A 19899-nucleotide genomic window follows, 5' to 3' on the forward strand; every position below is an offset into this window, starting at 1 on the left:
CATACATCTTGGGACACATTCACCCACACCGTGCACATACATACATCCAAGGACACATTCACCCACACTGGGCACATACATACATCCTGGGACACATTCACCCACACCGTGCACATACATACATCCAAGGACACATTCACCCACACCGTGCACATACATACATTCAGGCAAAACACTCAAACACGTAAAATCATAAAACGGTTTTTTAAAGAATACATCTTGTTATTAAGCCTTGCACCAAACGTCTACTTGCTCCATCCCTCCTCACTTCCCCCATCTTATTTGGTATCCATCTCCATGAAGCTCCCCTGGTGTACCAAACATCTCACTGCCTTCTAGTCAAGAAACAAAACCTTTAGCCTCAGAAGGTCCTCTAGTGCATCCAGGGGATGTTGCTAAAGAATGTAAAACCCCGTTCCATCCTCACAGGGAGACACCAAGAGTTGAGAGCTTTGGTGAGAATCCCCTGGAAATTAGTAGTAGGTATGTGAGTTCAAGGCCAGCCTGGTCTGCAGAGCGAATTCCAGGACAGCCAAGGCTACACAGAAGAAGGGAAAGGAAGGGAAAAGAAACTCCCAGCATGGATAGCTAAAAGGGGGTGCAGCAAGCTCCATCGCTAAAGTAAAAACCTGACTAGGAAGACACTAAAGGTGGAATCTGGGCAGAAACCCGGCTGCCAATGAAAAGCTAGAAAGCCTTTAAAGAGAAAGGCTTGCAAATTCGCTCTAAAGCATCTTGATGCAGATGGATCAGGACCACGTGACACATGCATTCCTTCTTTGAACCCTGCGAGTGTCAGGCCCCTTTGTCGCTTGCTGGGGGGGAGATCGAAGCGGCTGCCGAGCTTAGCGGGTTTTTCAGAGCGCTCGCGGCGTCCTGCCTGAGGCAGCACTGTTCCCGTTAGTAACACGAAACACCCGCGCTCCACCTCAGACCTAAACTTGCTGTTTGAGGATCTTGGTGCTAGCCGGGTCTTCTGCAGTCACAAATCCCCAATGGCCTTCGTAGGCCTCTTGCTTTCTTTACTCGGGGTTGCAAGTCAGAGTGAAGTCTCGTCCCCCGCCCCCATCCCTCGGCGTAACCACGCCTCCTGGCTGTCAAGCGCGCCGGCCCCACCCCGAGCCGAGCTTTGCCTTCTCCAGGCTCCGCCCCTGCCCCTTACTCTGGACCCCTTGCGGTTAGAGGAGCAGAACCATCAGCTCCCCGCCGGGTCCAGCCGACACCTCGAAGCAACAAAACGACATGGCAGCTCCAGCTAAGGACGAAAACCTGTCCCTGGTGGTGCATGGACCTGGAGACATTCGCTTGGTAAAAAGGGGAAGGAGTGTGGGAACTCAGGCAGCCACCCACCCAGCTCTGCTTCGCTCCTCTTGCAAGCTCAGCAATGGTACCCACTCCCAAGTTCTGTTGCTTATAGGCTGGCAGGTGGTCCGTGCCAAGCACCTCTGGCTGCCTGGGCTTACACAGATCTCAGCTGGTTACCGGGAGGCGGGGGTGGGGTAGCCGTTATCTATCTCTAGAGAGAGTTCTGGTCGCGTGCTCCCGGAACGTAGACCGGTTCCAGGCACGTGACCTGTGCCCATGACCGTTGAAAACTAATCAAGCCGCCACCTCCTCCGAAAGCTACAAATTCACACTCTTGTTTATTGGTCTTCAGAAGGGTCAGAGGAAGACTTCTAGGATTGGGATCTACCCAGATCTTCTCTGGTAGACAGTGCAGGACAGAAAAAGGTGGCGAGATGGCATTTAAAAGCAGTGAAGTGCCGGGCGGTGGTGGCGCACGCCTTTAATCCCAGCACTTGGGAGGCAGAGGCAGGCAGATTTCTGAGTTCGAGGCCAGCCTGATCTACAGAGTGAGTTCCAGGACAGCCAAGGCTACACAGAGAAACCCTGTCTCGAAAAACCAAAACAAAAAACAAACAAACAAAAAAACAAAAAACAAAAAAAACCGCTAAAAGCAGTGAAGTTTCTATTTAATCCTTTCTTTGCTTGGAACTGATATTTCCTAGCAGAATTACTGTCAGGAGAGAGCCTAGTATTCAGTAAGTGCTAATGCACTTTAGCTGGGGATAGAGCCTGTTGCTTATCTCCTTTAGTCCACTTCTGGATTGCTTCCCTGAAGCCTTCTGTGTACCTCTGTCTCTGGCTTTAAACTTAGTTCTGCTCCCTGAACCAGAGTTCAGACATTTGCTGACTCATCCCTGTGGTCATGCCAAAGTTCCCTTGACAAAGTCCATCTCAGTGGGGCATGCAGCATGTGGATTGGGGACCAGCTGTCTCCTCTGATCCCCAGAGTCCCTCTCCTTCTCATTCAAAGAACATGCACCAGGAGAGGCTCACCCAGATGAACAGTTCTTGTCTGTTTCATAGCCCGTCCTCAGTGGCTTATCACTCCGCAGAATGCAAACAGACTTGGAAGCATTTTTCAGGCTGTTCAGAGTTCCTTAACTCTTCCACCTGTAGACGTATCCACCTGTCTGTGGATTCCAAATCAAGAACCATTGCCTGAAGCTGACACTCCCCAAGATGGTAGTTTTGGTTAGTTCACAGAGCCAAGACAAGAACTCAGACTGAAACACTCTTTCCAGTCACTTTGGAACATCTACCCAACGTCCTGAATTAAAGAGACACTATGTTTGTTTATTACAATAAATGGCAGGTATGGGGACAGAAAAGCGATGTATTGCTACATAGCTTAAGAGTGATTTTGAACTTAGTCCTTTGTGTCACTAATGTTTACTAAGTGAGAATATGCCTGCTGTGTGCTGAGGACCACAGTCCCTAGTCCCCAAAGAGATAAAGGAAAGAAACCATCAAAGCACTGCCCTGTACCAAGGGTTAAAATTGCTCTTTAGGGAAACTGGATGGCTCCTCTTGCCTGTAAATAACCCTTGAAGTGAGGTCATCAGGGCTCCCAATGGAGAGCATGCTATTGGTGGGACCCCTGCAATCCCACACAGGCCTCCTCGATTTCCTCTTTCCCAGACAGGATGCTCTCTCTGCCGCCACCACCTTCTGTTCCTCTGCTTCTTTAGGGCAGATAGATTCAGTAAGTACGAGTTTGGGTGGTAGGACGAACCTCAAACCCTGACATCTTGAGGGGAGCTGTGCTCTCATAGGAAAACCACAGTGACACCCAGGATGTCTGAGTGTGATAGATTAGGCCGTACTGGCTTTTGAAAGGCATAGGCTAGCTTGGCTATGGATTATAAAATGGGGAAGGGAGAAGACATGTTTTCCTTTTTTTTTTGGTTTTTCAAGACAGGGTTTCTCTGTGTAGCCCTGGCTGTCCTGGAACTCACTCTGTAGACCAGGCTGGCCTCGAACTCAGAAATCGGCCTGCCTCTGCCTCCCAAGTGCTGGATGTTTTCCTTTAAAAAAAAATATTTATTATTTGTTTATTTATATGAGTACACTGCAACTGTCTTCAGACACACACTCGAAGAGTGTACCAGATCCCATTCCAGATGGTTGTAAGCCGCCATGTGGTTGCTGGAAATTGAACTCAGGACCTCTGACAAAGCAGTCAGTGCTCCTAACCACTGAGCCATCTCTCTAACCCATGTTTTCCTTTTTTAATGTAAGTTTTTGGTCTTCCCATGGAGGATGGGTGGGGAACTGAGGCTTAGCTTTCTTTTGAGTGACTAGGGGCAGGGTCTGCTGATAAAAATCCTTGCCTCAGGAGCTCACACACTTTGGAATTATTTGGAGAAACACCCATTCCTACTATGTAAAGCTGGATTCCAGAGGGTTCTGAAGGGAAGGAGAGCTCAGGCTTTCCCAGGGATGCCTTCCTAGCCACCAGTGAGGCCAGAAACTGGCTACTGTCCAGGGCATATAAGTCCAGAAAAACAGGACCTGAGCCACTTTGCTGAAACAAGCAGGAAGGAAACCTAAGACCCAGCCTGGTCTCTGGCTGCCTGGAAGACAGGATTCCCTTCCCCAGCTACAGTAATTGAAGGCTTCTCACACTTCGTGTCAACACTGAGGAAAGAGTGTAATTTGGGTGATAAATGAGAGAGAGGATGTGTTTGTGTGTAGACACTTATACACATGCATATTAGGAAGGACTAGTAAATGAGCAGATATATGTTAGGAGACTGGTGTGTGTGCAGACATGTTAGGACAGGCTGGTAGGTTTCCTTCATAATGGGGGGAAACCCCAGATTTTTCTTTTAAAGATTTATTTTATGTACATAAAAGTACATTGATCTCAGACACAGAAGACGGCATCAGACCCCATTACAGATGATTGTGAGCCACCATGTGGTTGCTGGAAATTGAACTCAGGACCTCTGGAAGAGTAGTCAGTGCTCTTAACTGAGCCATCTCTCCAGTTTATTATTTTTGTTATGTAATTTTTGTGTTTTTGAAACATGATTTGTGTAGTCTTGGCTGTCCTGGAACTCCCTCTGTAGACCAAGCTGGCCTTGAACCGAGATTTGCCGATCTCTGCTTCCTGAGTGCTGGAATTAATGATGTGTGCTAGCACTGCCCTGGCTCAGATTTCTCTATTTTAAATGGGGGAAGTTGGAACTTAAGCAAGAGGGAAAAATAAATGAATGAGCTGATGTACAAAGAGGCAAGCCACCCATCAGCAAATATGAGGGGGTATTCTTGAAAAGGAAATAGTAAAGTCAAAACCAAGGGGCCTGCAGTAGGGGTCAGCCCCACCTCCACTGCTGGTAGCTGGGTGGCTCAGCACCGTCTTCCTCCTGCTATAATTAACTTGGCTTGAAGAGGAACACCAGGCCTGTAATCCCAGCTACTCAGGAGACTGAGGCAGGAAGAAAAGTAAATTCAAGGCCAGAGGTAGCGTCTCTAGGTTAGAGCCCTAATAGGGAAAGGAGGACAGGGTGGGAAGAAGAGGGGAGGAAGAGGAGATGAGGAAGAGGAGAGGCTTTAGTATTTATTTGGGTTGTGAGCTTCATTGGCACCGTGCTTATAAAAGGGCCAGCAAAGAGTCCCAGGTATCCCCACTGGTCTGTGCAAACTGGAGTTAAGCAGGAGGCCAAAGCCTTTTAACAATCTTACCAGGAAGAGATGGACAAAGGCCAAAACTGTCAAATGTGTGGACAGTTTGGGCAAAATTCTTAGACTGTGGGCCAGGCAGAACACTAGGACTGCAGCAGTTCAACTACTTTATGCCTCTTTAGCCCATCTTGAGAAATCTAGAACTTTTCTTCTTTGGGCGATGAATTGTTAGTTTCTGAAACTGGAGTAGAAAACAGTGGCTTTGCTAGTCTGCACAGAATCTTTGCTGGGGGCAAGCGGGTGGCTTGTGAGTTTTGCATTTTAAAGAAATTTTATGATGTAGAGTTTTCTAGACTGTAAGGATACTAAGGGAAGGAATCAAGACATTGCTACATTTCTACGTCCCACCCACGTGCTGGGTACTTTAGTTCAGTGCTTCAAACTCAGCGATGAAAGAATGAGTTTATTTTCATTTCTAGCTGACCACAGACTAATGTTTGCTGGACTCTACAGCAAACAAAATGCTAGCCGTTTCTACATGTGCCTCCCAGTGTCTTGTTCTATTACCAGTGCTCTGAGAGCACACTATCTCCTTCCTTCGTGAACACCAGCCCTTGCTTATTTCAACATGTGGACAGGGAACAGATCAGCTGCTGTGACAGACAGCTAAGCACCCTAGAGGAGGTAGGTGGTTTAGGTTTTTATTTTATACTGTCATTGGCTATGAGTGGACAACAAGGTAAAGGAAAAACAGTTGTTTACAAATGATGGGTTAAGGCCGGGCAGTGGTGGCGCACACCTTTAATCCCAACACTTGGGAGGCAGAAGCAGGCGGATTTCTGAGTTCGAGGCCAGCGTGGTCTACAGAGTGAGTTCCAGGACAGCCAGGCTGACATAGAGAAACCCTGTCTGGGAAAAAGAAAAAAAAAAAAAAGATGGGTTTGGGATAATATTGTTTCATTATAAAGGGCAGAGAGAATCATGCATCGGTATGAAGTTTTAATAACAGTGTTCTCTGAATATAGTAAGTTTTTGCTTTTAGAGGAAATGTAACATTTCCTAGGGCAAAAAGAATTGCTTTAAGGGCTGGCTGGCAAGATGGTGCTTGCTGCCATGCCTGACAGGTTGAGTTTGCTATCTGGAACCCATATGGTGGTGGAAAGAACACTGGCTCCCAGAAATTGTCCTTTGACATGTGTCCACCTGCATTTATGTGGCATGTATGTTCATTTGCATAGGCGAGAATAAATAGGATACAGTGAAAAGAGAATTGCTTTGATGATAATGTTTTTTAAAAAACAACTTACATCTCTAATAAAACACATAAACTTCACTGTTAAACTTTGCATGAGAAGGAAGGTCTTGTCATGACAACCTGGCAGGTCAAGTAGTCCCAGGCATCCTGACCCTTTTCCTGGCTTGTGTTGTCAACACCTGACAGAGTCAAGTATCTTGATAGCCATTAGTGAGCACCTGGATTCAACGAGGGAGAAAATCTGGAGAGGGGGTCTGGCTACATTTAATATGTCTGGGCTTAGCTGAAGCCTATAGCCCCAGCTACTCAGAAAGCCAAGGCGGGAAGGCTGAAAGTTCAAGGCCTTCAGAGCTACCCTGGGCTACAGAGTGAGACCAGCATGGGCAGTTTAGTGAGTCCTTATCTCAAAAGTGAGAAGAGGGCTTTATGTAATTATGTAATTACTTATGTAACTTAGAGATTGGGTTGCCATGGGCAAGGCCCTAAATTCAATCCTCATTATTAAAAAGAAAGAAAAAGCACTGAATGAAGTCTCTTACCTGTCAGAGGCACTTCAGAGGAAAAATAGAACACCAGACTCATTTAGAAAACAAGGAACTGTCCAAAGAAATGCTTCCTTTTGTTTTTATCTAAATTATGATCCTATAGCAAACAAAACCCAAACCAAAGACAAGCCACTTCAAATTCAAAACCAGTAACTTGGCTCCTCTATCAAATGCTTGAGAAAGCATTGCCTTTGTCTAGGAAGGCCCAGAGGCCCAGAGCTGTTTCCCATCAAAGGAGAAGGAAACACCAGTCTGATAAGGTTGTAAGGTTCTGGGAACGTAACCCTATTCTGAGAAGAAAAGGGCTCATAGACTAGGGGAAATCTCTTTTCAAATATCCCATGACATATTAAGGAGAAGCATGTGCATATGTACATATAATGACGTGTGTATCTGTATGTGTAGTTATATATATTAATATTGGCAACAAATTTAGTCAGTTCTCAGCACAGTTGTTGAAGGTAAAAGTTTTCTCCAAACTGGATTTTTTTATACTAAAAATATTCTAGCCACAGGAAACTTGATCAAGGTTTGCAGAGAGTTATCATATCAGTGCAATATAAAAGAGTACAAATACTTATATAAAACTGTGCACGAGCCTGCTCCATTGCTGCTTACAGGCCTGTTCTTTCTTGCTTACTATAAATAAGTATTATCTAATAAATTAGCATATGGTTTTGTTCATGTATTTTTAATTAGGAAGAAAAATTTTATATTACTGATAAGAATTAAGGAGTTCTCTATCCCCTGTATATTGGGATCCAGTAGACAGAGGGTGTAAATGAGTCATGTTTCCATTTCCCCGTGTTACCTCAGGGAAGGCTTCTTCTTTTTTTTTTGAGGCAGGGTTTTCTCTGTGTAGCCAGCCCTGGCTGTCCTGGAACTCACACTGTAGACCAGGCTGGCCTCAAACTCAGAAATCCACCTGCCTCTGCCTCCCAAGTGCTGGGATTAAAGGCGTGCGCCACCACTGGCTGGCTCCAGGGAAGGCTTCTTAAGAAAGGAATGCCTGAGCACCCTAGGCCCAAGGCTACAAAAGCCTGCTGGAAGCCTGATGCTGCCACTCACTGACCTTTAACCCCAACACTTGGGAGTCAGAAACAGACAGATGTCTGTGAGTCTGAGGCCAGCCTAGTCAGGATTACACAGAGAGACCTTGTCTCAAAAGAACAATAAAAACAGCCACCCAGATTGTTGGGTAGACCCATCTGGGTATTTCCAGACTCTTCACAGACTCTTCAATCCTAACGTATACAAACTTCCCTTTTTTTTTTTTTTTTTTTTGGTTTGGTTTTTTGTGACAGGGTTTCTCTGTGTAGCCCTGGCTGTCCTGGAGCTCACTCTGTAGACCAGGCTAGCCTCGAACTCTCAAACTCAGAAATCCGCCTGCCTCTGCCTCCCAAGTGCTGGGATTAAAGGTGCGCACCACCACCACCCGGCTATACGTATACGAATTTAAGTCTCCTTAGGGTCCCACAGGAGTTAGGAGGTCTCTCTTCCCTTCCCATATGGGATCTTGGGGAGGGGGAGGGAGAAGGAGCCTCTATGAGGATGAGTAAGTGGGAAGTGTTTGTGGCTGGAGGTAAGATTGGGGAATGGGGTCCCCATGTGAGGGAAACAGAATTTTTCAGGGCTAATGAGGAATATAAACATTCGTATTTCAGAAAGGTTGTCATCAGCAGGACAGAGGCTGGATAGAACAGGGAGAGCCTGGGCAGAGGACCAGGTCAGTGGACTATGGGAGGGCTGTCAATCCTTTATTTTGACCGCCTCACATGCCAGGACCAATGGCTAGAGCAAAGTCTCTTGCCTAATTGGAAAACCTTTGGCTTTCCCTCCAACTCTGAAAACACAAGACAAACACATGGGGGTTAGGGGAAAATGAAGCAGGAAGAGAGTAACAATGGTGTCTTGTCCACCTCAGCACAGCCTCTGGGGTCACAGACAGGCTGACACGTGGGAGCAAGTGGCAAAGACATCTTCTAAGAATCTGGGCACAGGCCACATTACCTTCAATGCCTGTCCCTTTAAGGTATGTCCCTTACAAGAAGCAAGCCTAAATCATTGCTAGAGGCCTACTTTGTCTTCCAAGTCCCATCCTTTTAAAGGACAAATTTCTTTCAAACATAACATTGAAAAAAAAGGAGTCTAATACGCTTTGAAGTACTTTAGCCTTTCCCAAAGGACATGGTTGTCCAGAGCTGGTTAAACTGTTACGGGGACAGAACTTTGGGCTATTTCTTTTGTAATAAGAGCAAACATATTTGCTGTGAGTCGGCACTCTTTCATGATTATCCTCATGATACAAAAGAGGAAATTCAAGATGTTATATAACATGCCCTAGGTACACAACAGGTTGAGGAGAGCCAGCTTTGTACATGAGCAGGCTATTCCAGAGCCTGACTTCTGCCTAGCTCACCTAGGCCAGCTGGAGGAGGGAAAATATCCCTTTCCTGAACTCTCCTTGTCTTGATGCCCTGACTACCACCTAGGCCAGAGGTTCTCAAACAGCGGTTTTTAACCCTGTCACAGAGGTTACATATTAGATATCCTGCATGTCAGATATTTACAATATGATTGATAACCATCAAAATTAGTTATGAACTAACAATGAAAATAATTGTATGATCAGAGGTCACTACAACATGAGGAACTGTATTAAAGGGTCACAGCATTAGAAAGATTGAGAGCCACTGACCTAGGGAAAATGGGTTGAGGGTGTGAATTCAAACATACCAAAGGGAGCTGTGAAGAGACATTCAAACCACACAGATACAGACACACATACATATGTAAACATACACATACATGCATACATACATACATACATACACATATACACATACATACACATATACACATACACACATATACATGTATACAGACACACACACACACACACATTTGGATTACAAAAAACTGAGATGATCCCATTCAAACATCTTCCTGGAGATTGTTTAGGAGTTACTGAGAGTGAGTGTGCTGAAGAGAGAGAAGGGTGGCTTTATATATGATTCAGATGTTTCTGACGCAAAAAAAGTTGCAGAATGCTGACATAACTAAGACTTACAGCTCCTCTTTCACTTTTGTGAGTCATTCACAAGAAATCTTGCTCAGGAAACCTTGAATGCATCTGAAATGACAATCACTGAGAATAAAGTGAAAGTGTAGGCTCTCAGAGGAACTAAGTAGCTCTGTGTGTGAGACAGAGACAGACAGAGAGAGAGAGAGAGAGAATGCATGCATGTGTGCATCTGTGCACACATGGATACATTTGTCTGTCTGTCTGTCCTTACCCTTTTTAGGCATCCATTCTACCCCTGAGCTACAACCCTCAAGAACCCTGAAAGAGAAAGAGGTAAAGGAAAGCTTACCATTGAGGAAATCTGAGCTGGAAAAGGAGATTAGGTAACCAGGGTGGCCAGCCACACACCACTAAAGTGTCCAGTGGCCATGCTGTGGTAGCTTGGTAAAGCTGTGGGGCCCACAGTGGTTCTCAGGACAGTATTTACAAGGTTAAGGCTTATTTATTGAGACAATATTGATGTCTATTTCAGGCAATCTTGAAATTCTAGATCCTTCTGCCTCAGCTTACTCAAAAATGGGGCTATAGGTATATGCTTACCAGCTGTGAGAATTGATTTTTTCAGTATAAAGATGGCATCTTATATGTTTGTATGTGTGCGTGCATGTGTGCCTGCAATGGCCACAAAGCAGTGTTGGATCCTTTGGGGCTGGAGCTACAGGCATTTGTAAACAGCCTAACATGGATGCCAGAGCCTGAACTCTGGTCCTCTGCCTGCAAGATCATCAACCAGTTTCAACTGCTGAGCCATCTCTCCAGTTACCAAGGATTGATCTTAATAAGGTGCCCAGTGGCATACCCCCTGCAGAGAGGGGGAGGCCATTGCTGAGCCACAGTTGAGTGAAGTCAAGAGGCAGGGGAGAGGTTGTTTAGGACTCTAGCTCTGTTGCTTGCCTTGTATACACAAAGCCTTGGGCTCCTCCAGCACCACAAAAATTTGGTGTGGTGGCACTCAGCTGTATTCCCAGCATTTGGGAGGAGGAGCAGTTTAAAGGTTGCCTCCAGATAAATAGCCTGAGAATGTGGGGAGAGAGGGGAGGGAAACGGTGGGAAGAATGAAGTGTTCAATGTTCTCTGCCACTCAACAGTAAACAAACTATCAGCATAGCACCCTCTGGTGTGCAGAAGAGTCACTGCACCTTTGTGTGTGATTAGGTAGGGATGGCTTGCCCTAGCTGGGAGTAGAGCTAGGAAGACTTTGGAGCCAGAGCATCAGTGCCTGGGGTTTGTCTGCTGATGTCATTAGTAGGGAGGGTGGGCAAGGCTCCAAGTTAGAAACAAAATTGAGTTCATTAGATTACATGAAGTTGAAATTAAAATTTTATCTGGTATAACAGAAACACAAGTTTACATAACATTCTAGGGCGTTAGTTAATGTCAAACATGGGGCCCGTGACTTCTTTGAGAAAGATTTGGTGATATCTGTTCTAAGGTGGTAATTTCTTTTAAAATGGATATTTTTTTCCTTCTTTAAATTACTAAGACAAACAAACAAACAAACAAACAACCTAACCATTCCCCCAAAGCAAAACAAAAAAGTAGCTTAATTACTTTGAATAATTTCCCCCTCACCCAAGGCTCCTTTTGTGTTGACCAGTTGGTGCCTCATTCCTGGGCTCCAGGAGTGGTCATCCCATGCTTAGCCTCTGTAGCCACTGGGCAGGTTGCTAGCTATCCCAATTCTTCATTCTCAGGCTGTGGAGCCTCAGAAGCTGAACTAATGATGCCTGTAGAACACATAGCACAGGATAACCCAACGGACACCATAGCTCTGTGCCTCTCAGCATTAGCACACAAATTGGTTTTTTTCCTCAGAGGAGTTCAATTAGCACTGAATTTTCCCCACAGGAGAGATGGGTGGTCTGAAGTTAAACCATTTAAGACCTTATGTGGAGGCTTTTGGGGAAGGCTACCGCCTCGGTTTGGAGCTAGGCACTGGACCCAGTGTTAAAGAAACAGGAGCATGGTAGTGTTTAGTGTTTAGCACTAGCTGGTGTCAGTGTGGACTCAGGCTGTGAGGGTGCCTATATAGCAAGTTGCTTGAGCCAGGCCTAGGGGCACAGCCCTCAATCTTAGATGGGTACTGGGGCAAGAGACTCATGAGTTTGAGGTCAATTTGGAGTACAGAGTGGATTCCAGTACGTGGGTACATGGTGAGCATAGCGAGGCCCTGCTTTATAAAATTAAAAAGGCAGCTCAAGAAACTTTGAGAAGGTTGAGAGCTTTTCTTTCTTTTCTTTTTTTTTTTTTAAGATATTTATTCACTGTGTGTGTGTATATATGTGGGGGGGGGTGGAGGAGAGAGAGAGAGAGAGAGAGAGAGAGAGAGAGAGAGAGAGAGAGAAGGAAGAGAGGCATGGCTGGTATATGGAGGTCAGAGGACAGCTTGGGAGTTGGTTCTTTTCTTCTATCATGTGGGTTCCAAGATCAAACTCAGGTCATCAGGCTTGTCTAAAGCCCCCTTACCTGCTGAGCCGTCTCACTGGCCAGGAAAGCTTTAATCAGGACACTCTGCATGGGGCCCACCTGTCAATCACCTCACATGATTGACAGCTCTTTCACCCAAAGAAGAGAGGTCACTCCCTCAGGACTGCACTAGGTGCAGTGGAAACTGGTAGAGATGTCAGATACAGCTGGGCTGAGTCCTGGTTAATCCTCTCTGTCTGGTGGCAGGATCTTGACCAAGTTACCTAACTCCCTAACCTCAGGTTTCCTTCTCATCTGTAAGCTCTGAGCTGTGGTAAGTCAGAGCTGAAAGTATTATCTGGCCTACAGCAGCCACGGTAAACAATTCATGTTGCCTTCTCCTCTGATTCTTGTCTGCCCACAAAGAATTAGTAAACATTTGGGTTTATCCACTCAGTGTCTTTCCTCCTTGTCAACCCTGACTTAACCCTCCCTGGCCATGGAGAAAAGGTTAGTTTTCTCCATGGTTAACTCCATGGAGAAAAGATTAGTAAGCAAATTTTATTGTAATACTATTTGTGAACACCAGAATACTTCAGGTTGCTTTTTGCACTAAAATGCAGGGCCCTTGTGTTTCCAGTGAGCTCCTAAACTCCCCATGGAGGTTTTAGGAGGGAGGAGTGGGTATCCACCTGAGCTGAAGTGAAAGAACGGACTAGCAGTGTGGACACCCTCCCACCCGTCTAAAACAGTCCTTGCAAGCCTCTACTTACCACTTCTTTCCTGTAGGAATATGTCAGAGCAAACAGATTGTATCTGAGAGCATGATTTCTAGGATGAAAAGATCTAATGTAGAAGGCAAATCTAGAGACCCAGAGCAGCTCAGATGCCCTCTCTGCCAGGGACACATCTAGCATACTTTTTTCTTAGTCCTGGGCTAGTAGCACCAGAGGAGTGGTGGTGCGTTGAGCAACTAGAGCAGCTTCCGCCAGGCTCTGAGGTTGACAGTTGACTGTGGGGCAGCTGACAGTTTTCCAGAGAGGGAACCCAGCTTCAGAACCTTGTTCTGATCTGTGGCAGTCACTAACTTCAGCTGTGTTCTCTAGTGTGTTTTTGGAATGTATCGGGCGTTACATTTTCTGGACCAATGGCTCTGTTTTGAGCAGTATGGTGGCGAGCAGGCCAGGGTTTCTAGCTTGCCTGATGCACTGGCCCGTCTGTGCTCAGGTAGTAGGGTATGGTGTGAACTTGTGTTCTGAGAAACAATTCAATGAAACTCCAGGAGAATATTTTATAGGTGAAAAATATACAGATAAGTTATTCTGCAGACTAAACAACTTTCTCTGTTTTATTTATTTCAGGAGAACTACCCAATCCCTGAGCTGGGCCCAAATGGTAGGTCTTGACGTGACATTGTATCTGCTGGTGTTGTCCTTGGAGGCGTGTGCATTGGTCCCTGCCCCTCTCCCTACTGTCTAATGTGCTTACGTCTTTGTCCATTAGCCACAGCGGTTTATTTTGGCTACTGTTTGAAGTAAAAGAATCACCGATAGAAGGCGAGAAGCTAAGATAGCAGACTGCCAAGTTGCCCTGGGTTTCTGCTGTGAATCATGTGGACCAAAGGCAGAACCAACCCTTCCTACCTAACAACCCAGTGCTGTGTCTACCAGATTAGATGCCAAATCATAATTCTGGTTCTAAAAATCTACAGAACTAAATCTCTTAGTTAGTAGAGGAACATTGTGTTAGTATACTCAAGAGAGTCAGACCAGAACTATCTGCCTGTCCAGTAGGGGTGGGAGGGGCTGTGGGAAGCCCTTTCCCTTCCCCTAATCAAAAGTGACTGAGTATGTAGGGGCAGAGCTCCTAACACCTTTGCTCCACTCCTAGGCCTTTCAGTGGGTGAGCCCACTGGGCTGAGCTGTCATGCTGGCTTCCAGATGGCATCTGGACCTGGGGAGGTCATGCCAAGTGTTGGCTAGGGTAGATCCCTCGATCCCAAAATCCAGTTCATAATCTATAGAATCCCAGAGTGAGGCTTACGGGCAATGCACAGAGTCTTCAGTCCCTTGTATCCCTGTCCTCTCTTTGATGACCTGGGATGTTCTCAACACTGTACCACACTTCAGCCCCAAAGCACAGATCCTGGGTGAACATCAGACTGAAGGCAACTCTCTTTGTAACTCCTGAGCTTGGCTACTCAAAGGTCAGCTACATTGTTGGCTTCCAGTGATAAGATATAAAAAAATAGCTATTTCTATCAATGTTAGCAAGCAATGCAAATTTAAGGCTTAAACATTTTCTTTTTTTTGTTTTTGTTTATTTGTTTTTGTTTTTTTGTTTTTTGTTTTTTTCGAGACAGGGTTTCTCTGTATAGTCCTGGCTGTCCTGGAACTCACTCTGTAGATCAGGCTAACCTCAAACTCAGAAATCCGCCTGCCTCTGCCTCCCAAGTTCTGGGATTAAAGGCATGTGCCACCACCACCCGGATGGGCTTAAACATTTTCACACAGATACTATGTTCAGAGGAGATGCCTCACTGTATCCTGACGAGGTAGCTTTGGTTGCAGAGGTGGCCAAGTAAGGCCTTTCCTGGTCTATGAAGGGCCCTCTCTGACCCAGACTACTTTCATTCTTTTGCCTTTTGCTGTAGTTGAATTGGAAGAGAGAAAGTATTTCAGAAAGTGAGTGTTTCAGCAAGAGACATCTCATCTCTTGCTACAAATTTGAACTTGTATAGAGAAGGCTGAGTTTTTCTGATTTCAATAATCTTTATCTTGGATCTCAGAATTCAGTCTGTCATTCATAACTACTCAATCAAAACCAAGGGCAGAGACATTTCTCCAGAGCCATATCTGGGGGCAGGGAGGGATTGCTGGTGGTTTGTGACAAATCCGAGTGCATAGCAGAACTCTTGGCCTCTTTGTCTTTCAAAGATGGAGGTATTCATGAAGTCAGCTCAGTCAGACAGAGCAGGAATCCTTTGGTACTTACTTGAGCTGAGAGGCCCAGCAGAGTCATTGTTTGAAATGTGGACACTTGACAGCAGAAATACCACTGTACCTCACCTGATTCAGCCCCTCAGAGGGGATGTGTGAGGTAACTCAGAGGAGAGCTAAGGAAGGCTGCACCTTTTTAGAAAACAAAGAACACGAGGAACTTAACCTGGCAGTTCATCAAGCAGTGGCAAGTAGCTGGTTATCTCCTGCAAAACAGTTTGTTCTTGTAAATGGTTGACACAGTGTCTCCTCCTCATACTATCTTGTACAGCAGGATTGATCAGTGTTCTCCAAACAAACAGAACAAGTAAGATACGTATGTATATGTATGTGCGTATATTCAGAGGTTGGGAGAGGGGGAGGAGGACAGTTTATTTTATGTTAAGCAACTGACCTGTGACTGGGCGGTCTGGAAAGTTCTGGGCTTGCAGGGCAGGGCAGCAGTGTCTGGCAAGTTTTCTGTGTTGGAGTATTAGGGAAGTTTCTCCTTTGGTCTTTTCCCAAGGGCTTTACTTGATTGGATGAGGCCTGTCTACTTCATGGAGGATAATCTGGTCCACTCAAAGTCTGTTGATTTAAATGCTAATTGTACCATAAGACCCTTGAAAGAACCCTGCCTTGTGAGTAAAGCCTGCATGGACATTTGACCACACAGCAGGGTGCCCAGCCCATCCAAGTTAGCATGCACAGACCGCATGGACCATCACGCTCAGTTCCTTTGCTATGTTCAAGCTGTTCTGTGTCTTCCTAGACTTAATTAGGCTCTCTGTTTAGCTTGTTTTCCTTTGTAATCTCAATTCTGTGCCTGACTCTGAGAACCCAGCTCTCTTCCCTGTCCAGAGGGAAATTGCTAGAGCTTCTGAGAGCAATGGAGGTTTCACCTTTCCCTCATGTGTTTCTTCTGTCTCCATTACCTCATTAGATGTGTTACTGAAGATGCATTCGGTGGGGATCTGCGGCTCGGATGTTCACTACTGGGAGCATGGCCGAATTGGGGATTTTGTTGTGAAAAAGCCCATGGTGCTTGGGCACGAAGCTGCTGGAACAGTCACAAAAGTAGGAGCATCTGTGAAACATCTAAAACCAGGTCAGTAAATGTCTGAGTGCTTTTGCTGAGTACTTCCCGGCTAAACACAGATGTACAGCAGCATATGAGGTAGTGCTGGGTCCCTACATGTAGTAATCTTACCTTCTGCCTCAGAGAGGGCCACAGACCAGGGATAGAAGCAAATACTTAGTCACAATGTGTGCAGAGATGATCAATGTGTCCTTTCTAAATCCCTGTCCCCTTTGAAAGAGATGGAGAATGTGAAATAAATCAGAAAAAGGGGTTGAGAAAGTATTCCTGTCATAAGCTACAAACTGCTTCCATATACTGAAAATCAAGACCTTTTTGATTTTACTTTTAATTATTCATTTACTTTTGAGATGGTGCTTCACTCTGTAGCCCAGGCTAGCCCAGAACTTACCTTGCAACCCAAGTTGGCCTAGAACTCTATAGTCCACACTATCCTCTATCTCAAGGTGATCCTTTTGCCCTAGCCTCCAGAGCACTACTATAAAGACATGAGCTACCATGCCTGGCCTGCATCATTGCAGGTGTGAGTCTATTCCTGTGTAGGCAGACTCTTTTTTTTTTTTTTTTTTTGAGACAGGATTACTTTTGTATCCCTGGCTGCCCCGGATCTCTGTAGACCAGGCTGGCCTTGAACTCAGAAATCTGCCTGCCACTGCCTCTCAAGTTTTGGAATCAAAGGCATGTACCACCATTATCTGGAGTCATGCTGTTTAACCACTGAGTGCCCAAAGAGGTTTTCCCCGTTGTGAGAGGATGTGTGGTCTTATCTTGGAATGCATGGTGGGCGCACATCGGCTTTCCCACAGTAGGGCTATTTCAACCCCACACCCTGGAATCCTTGTATTAGAAAGATCTCGATTTTCTTTTCAGAGAGAGGCTCGCTCTTCTGGCCCAATTGGCCTCCATCCTCCTATGTAGCCAAGGATGACCTTTAAGGCTTGACATTCCTCCTTCTACTCCCTTAAATTCTCGTCTCAGGCTGCACTGTGGCTTTAACAGGGCCAAGCTTTATACCCAGCCTTAAGCGGTCAACTAAGTTTTCTTTCATTCCAAAGGTTTTGCTTTATTTAGATAGAAGATGTTGTATTTATTCTGTAAGTTTCCTGCATATTAACGGTGTACCCTCACTTCTGCCCAGGAACCCAGCAATCCCCAACGTGTCTCTACTTTATGTCTTTGTCTTTTTTTTTAAGCCGGAGTCCAGTTTAGTCCTGCCCGTTGGACCGATCACTGATGTGTAGGTAGCCATGACTGCAGTAAACTCGTGAGTGCGATAGCCATGGCGTGTCCAGAGGACAGCATTTCACAGCACTCAGGCTCTCCATGCCTTTCCTTCCCTCTTCCAGTGATCCCTGAGCTGGGGGCGCTGTGCTCTCGATGTCCCACCTAGGGGTGAGCGCTCTAGTCATTTGTTCTTGACACTTTTTATTTTATTTTTTATTGGATTTTTTAAAATGTAAATTTCAAATGTTATCCCCTTTCCCAGTCCCTCCCTTCCCCCAGAAACTCCCTATCCCATCCTCCCCCTGTCTCTATGAGGGTGTTCTCCCACCCACCCACCCACCTTCCCACCCACCCACTCCCACCTCCCTGCTCTTGCATTCCCCTATACTGGGGGCATTGAGTCTTCACAGGACCAAGGGCCTCTCCTCCCATGGTTTCCTAACAAGGCCATCCTCTGCTACATAAATGGCTGGAGCCATGAGTCCCTTCCATGTGCTCTTTGGTTGGTGGTTTAGTCCCTGGGAGCTCTGGGGGGTCCAATTGGTTGATATTGTTGTTCTTCCTCTGGGGTTGCAAACCCTTCAGCTCCTTCAGTCCCTTCTCTAACTCTGTTCTTGGCATTTTTGTTATGAGTCCCTACATTACCTGCCGACCACTGCAGAGAGAAGCCTTTCTGGCCAAGGCTGAGGGAGGGCAGCACTCAGCTGTGTCTGTAAACATGAATATTTAAAAAGTGGCTTGACAACACATCCATTTAGCTCAGCCACAGTGCAGGCTTCTGCCTGGGGCCTATAACGTAGCCTTTTTATTTTTATTAAATGTCTAGGAAAACAAGTCTGGTAAAACCTGTATTTGATGTCCCAGAGTTCTTAGCTGCAGCAGACTGCATCATCCTCCAACACAATGAATTAGTTCTGAACTGTCTAGGAATAGATAGCTACTGGTATCAACCTTCCTTTGCTCATGACACCATCAATGTCCTGGAGATGATTTCAGATTAATTGAGGAAGTTTGGGTTTGGTAGGAGGGAGGCGCTGTGAAATAACGTAGCTTCTGAGCCCAGATACGAAGGGGGAGTGGTAAACTCTGCAGGTAACCACTGTCTCCTGCAGGGTTCTTAAATCAAGACCTCTGTTCACTGGTAATGCAAGCCAAAAAGGCCTGTGGTGGTACAGGCTCATCCCACAGTGGAAGGCTCTTACCTTCCAGCAGTCAACCAATGACTGGTTCCTTCCTGTTGGACCAAGTTCTCTAAGTTCTAGCAAGTACTTAATCAAGGTCTGATATGGGTTCAGACTTGGGTCAGGTGCTTTGAGAAATGGGGAAAAAAAAAAACCCTTGGGTTTATAGATCTGGTGAGAGAGACCAGACATTAGAACTGCCAACAACACTAAGTATTGGAGAAAAGAAGTGTATAGTTAGAGGTCAGGGAAAGGACACAGAGGTGGTTAAAGAAGGTTCAGAGGTATGGGTCTTGGAGCTGGATATATGACAAGAATAATTATAAACAGAAGAAGAAAGCTTGTATGTACTGGCTTGTTGTTCATTTAACAGCAATGCATGTCATTCTAATTATTGAGAAAATGTCAGGAGGTACACATTATTAGCTTTATTAGTAGATACAGACACTGGAATGTGGTTTTTGCCCAGGGTCACACACTGGCTAGTCTCAGAGTTGGCTGGAATGCCACCCTGTTCGATCTGGCTCGAGGGAATTTTTAAACCAATGAGCTGCCTGTCATCTGAGATTTAAGAAGGTTTTATTTTGAGCTAGTGAAGAGGGTCAGACCAATAAAATGACACAGGTCAAGTAATGTGTTTGGATTCTCACGCATCAGTTCTCAGGGCAGATGTTTTCCTATGGGGAGTTGGTAGAGATGAAAAAAATATGTATACCTCTCTTAAAAGACTCATCAAATGAGAATTTCCATGTTGTCATAATGTACTGATGACTAGGAGGTAAAATGAGATGACGTACACGTCCAGTTGAATGTTAAGTTGAGTATATTTTCCTTAATAATGAATTGTTACATGAGCAGCAGAAAAAGCAGAGGGTGGGAGCAGCTGAGGTCAGACAAGTTGAAAACTTTTTTACGTTTAAAATTTTTATGTGTGTGTGCATTTTGTCTGCATGTGTGTCTATGCACCATGTGCACACCTGACACCTGTGAAAGCCAAGCCAGAGAGAGTGTCAGATCCCCTGGAACTGGAGTTACAGGTATTTGTGAGCTGGTTGTGAGCTGGGAATTAAGGCTGGCTCCTCTAATAGAGCAGCCAGTGCTCTTAAATGCAGAGCTCTTTCCAGCCCTCACCCCCACCCCCCACCCCAGTTT

General features: G+C 45.6%; 1 protein-coding gene across 2 annotated transcripts in view; it reads left to right on the top strand.

Moving 5' to 3' along the window:
- The first annotated feature begins 1151 nt into the window (after positions 1 to 1151).
- Positions 1152 to 19899, top strand: part of Sord (sorbitol dehydrogenase) — a 32963-nt gene continuing 14215 nt past the window's right edge. The window contains exons 1-4 of one of the 2 annotated variants that reach the window (XM_028784973.1): positions 1152 to 1308; positions 8699 to 8806; positions 13627 to 13660; positions 16187 to 16351. In XM_028784973.1, the coding sequence (XP_028640806.1) occupies positions 1243 to 1308; positions 8699 to 8806; positions 13627 to 13660; positions 16187 to 16351 (373 nt within the window). In that variant the 5' untranslated portion in view covers positions 1152 to 1242. The remainder of the gene's footprint in view (positions 1309 to 8698; positions 8807 to 13626; positions 13661 to 16186; positions 16352 to 19899) is intronic. The other variant, XM_028784974.1, reaches the window with a different exon arrangement.

Source organism: Grammomys surdaster, unplaced genomic scaffold, assembly GCF_004785775.1.
Source record: "Grammomys surdaster isolate TR1022 unplaced genomic scaffold, NIH_TR_1.0 124988, whole genome shotgun sequence".
Taxonomy (NCBI): Eukaryota; Metazoa; Chordata; class Mammalia; order Rodentia; family Muridae; genus Grammomys; species Grammomys surdaster.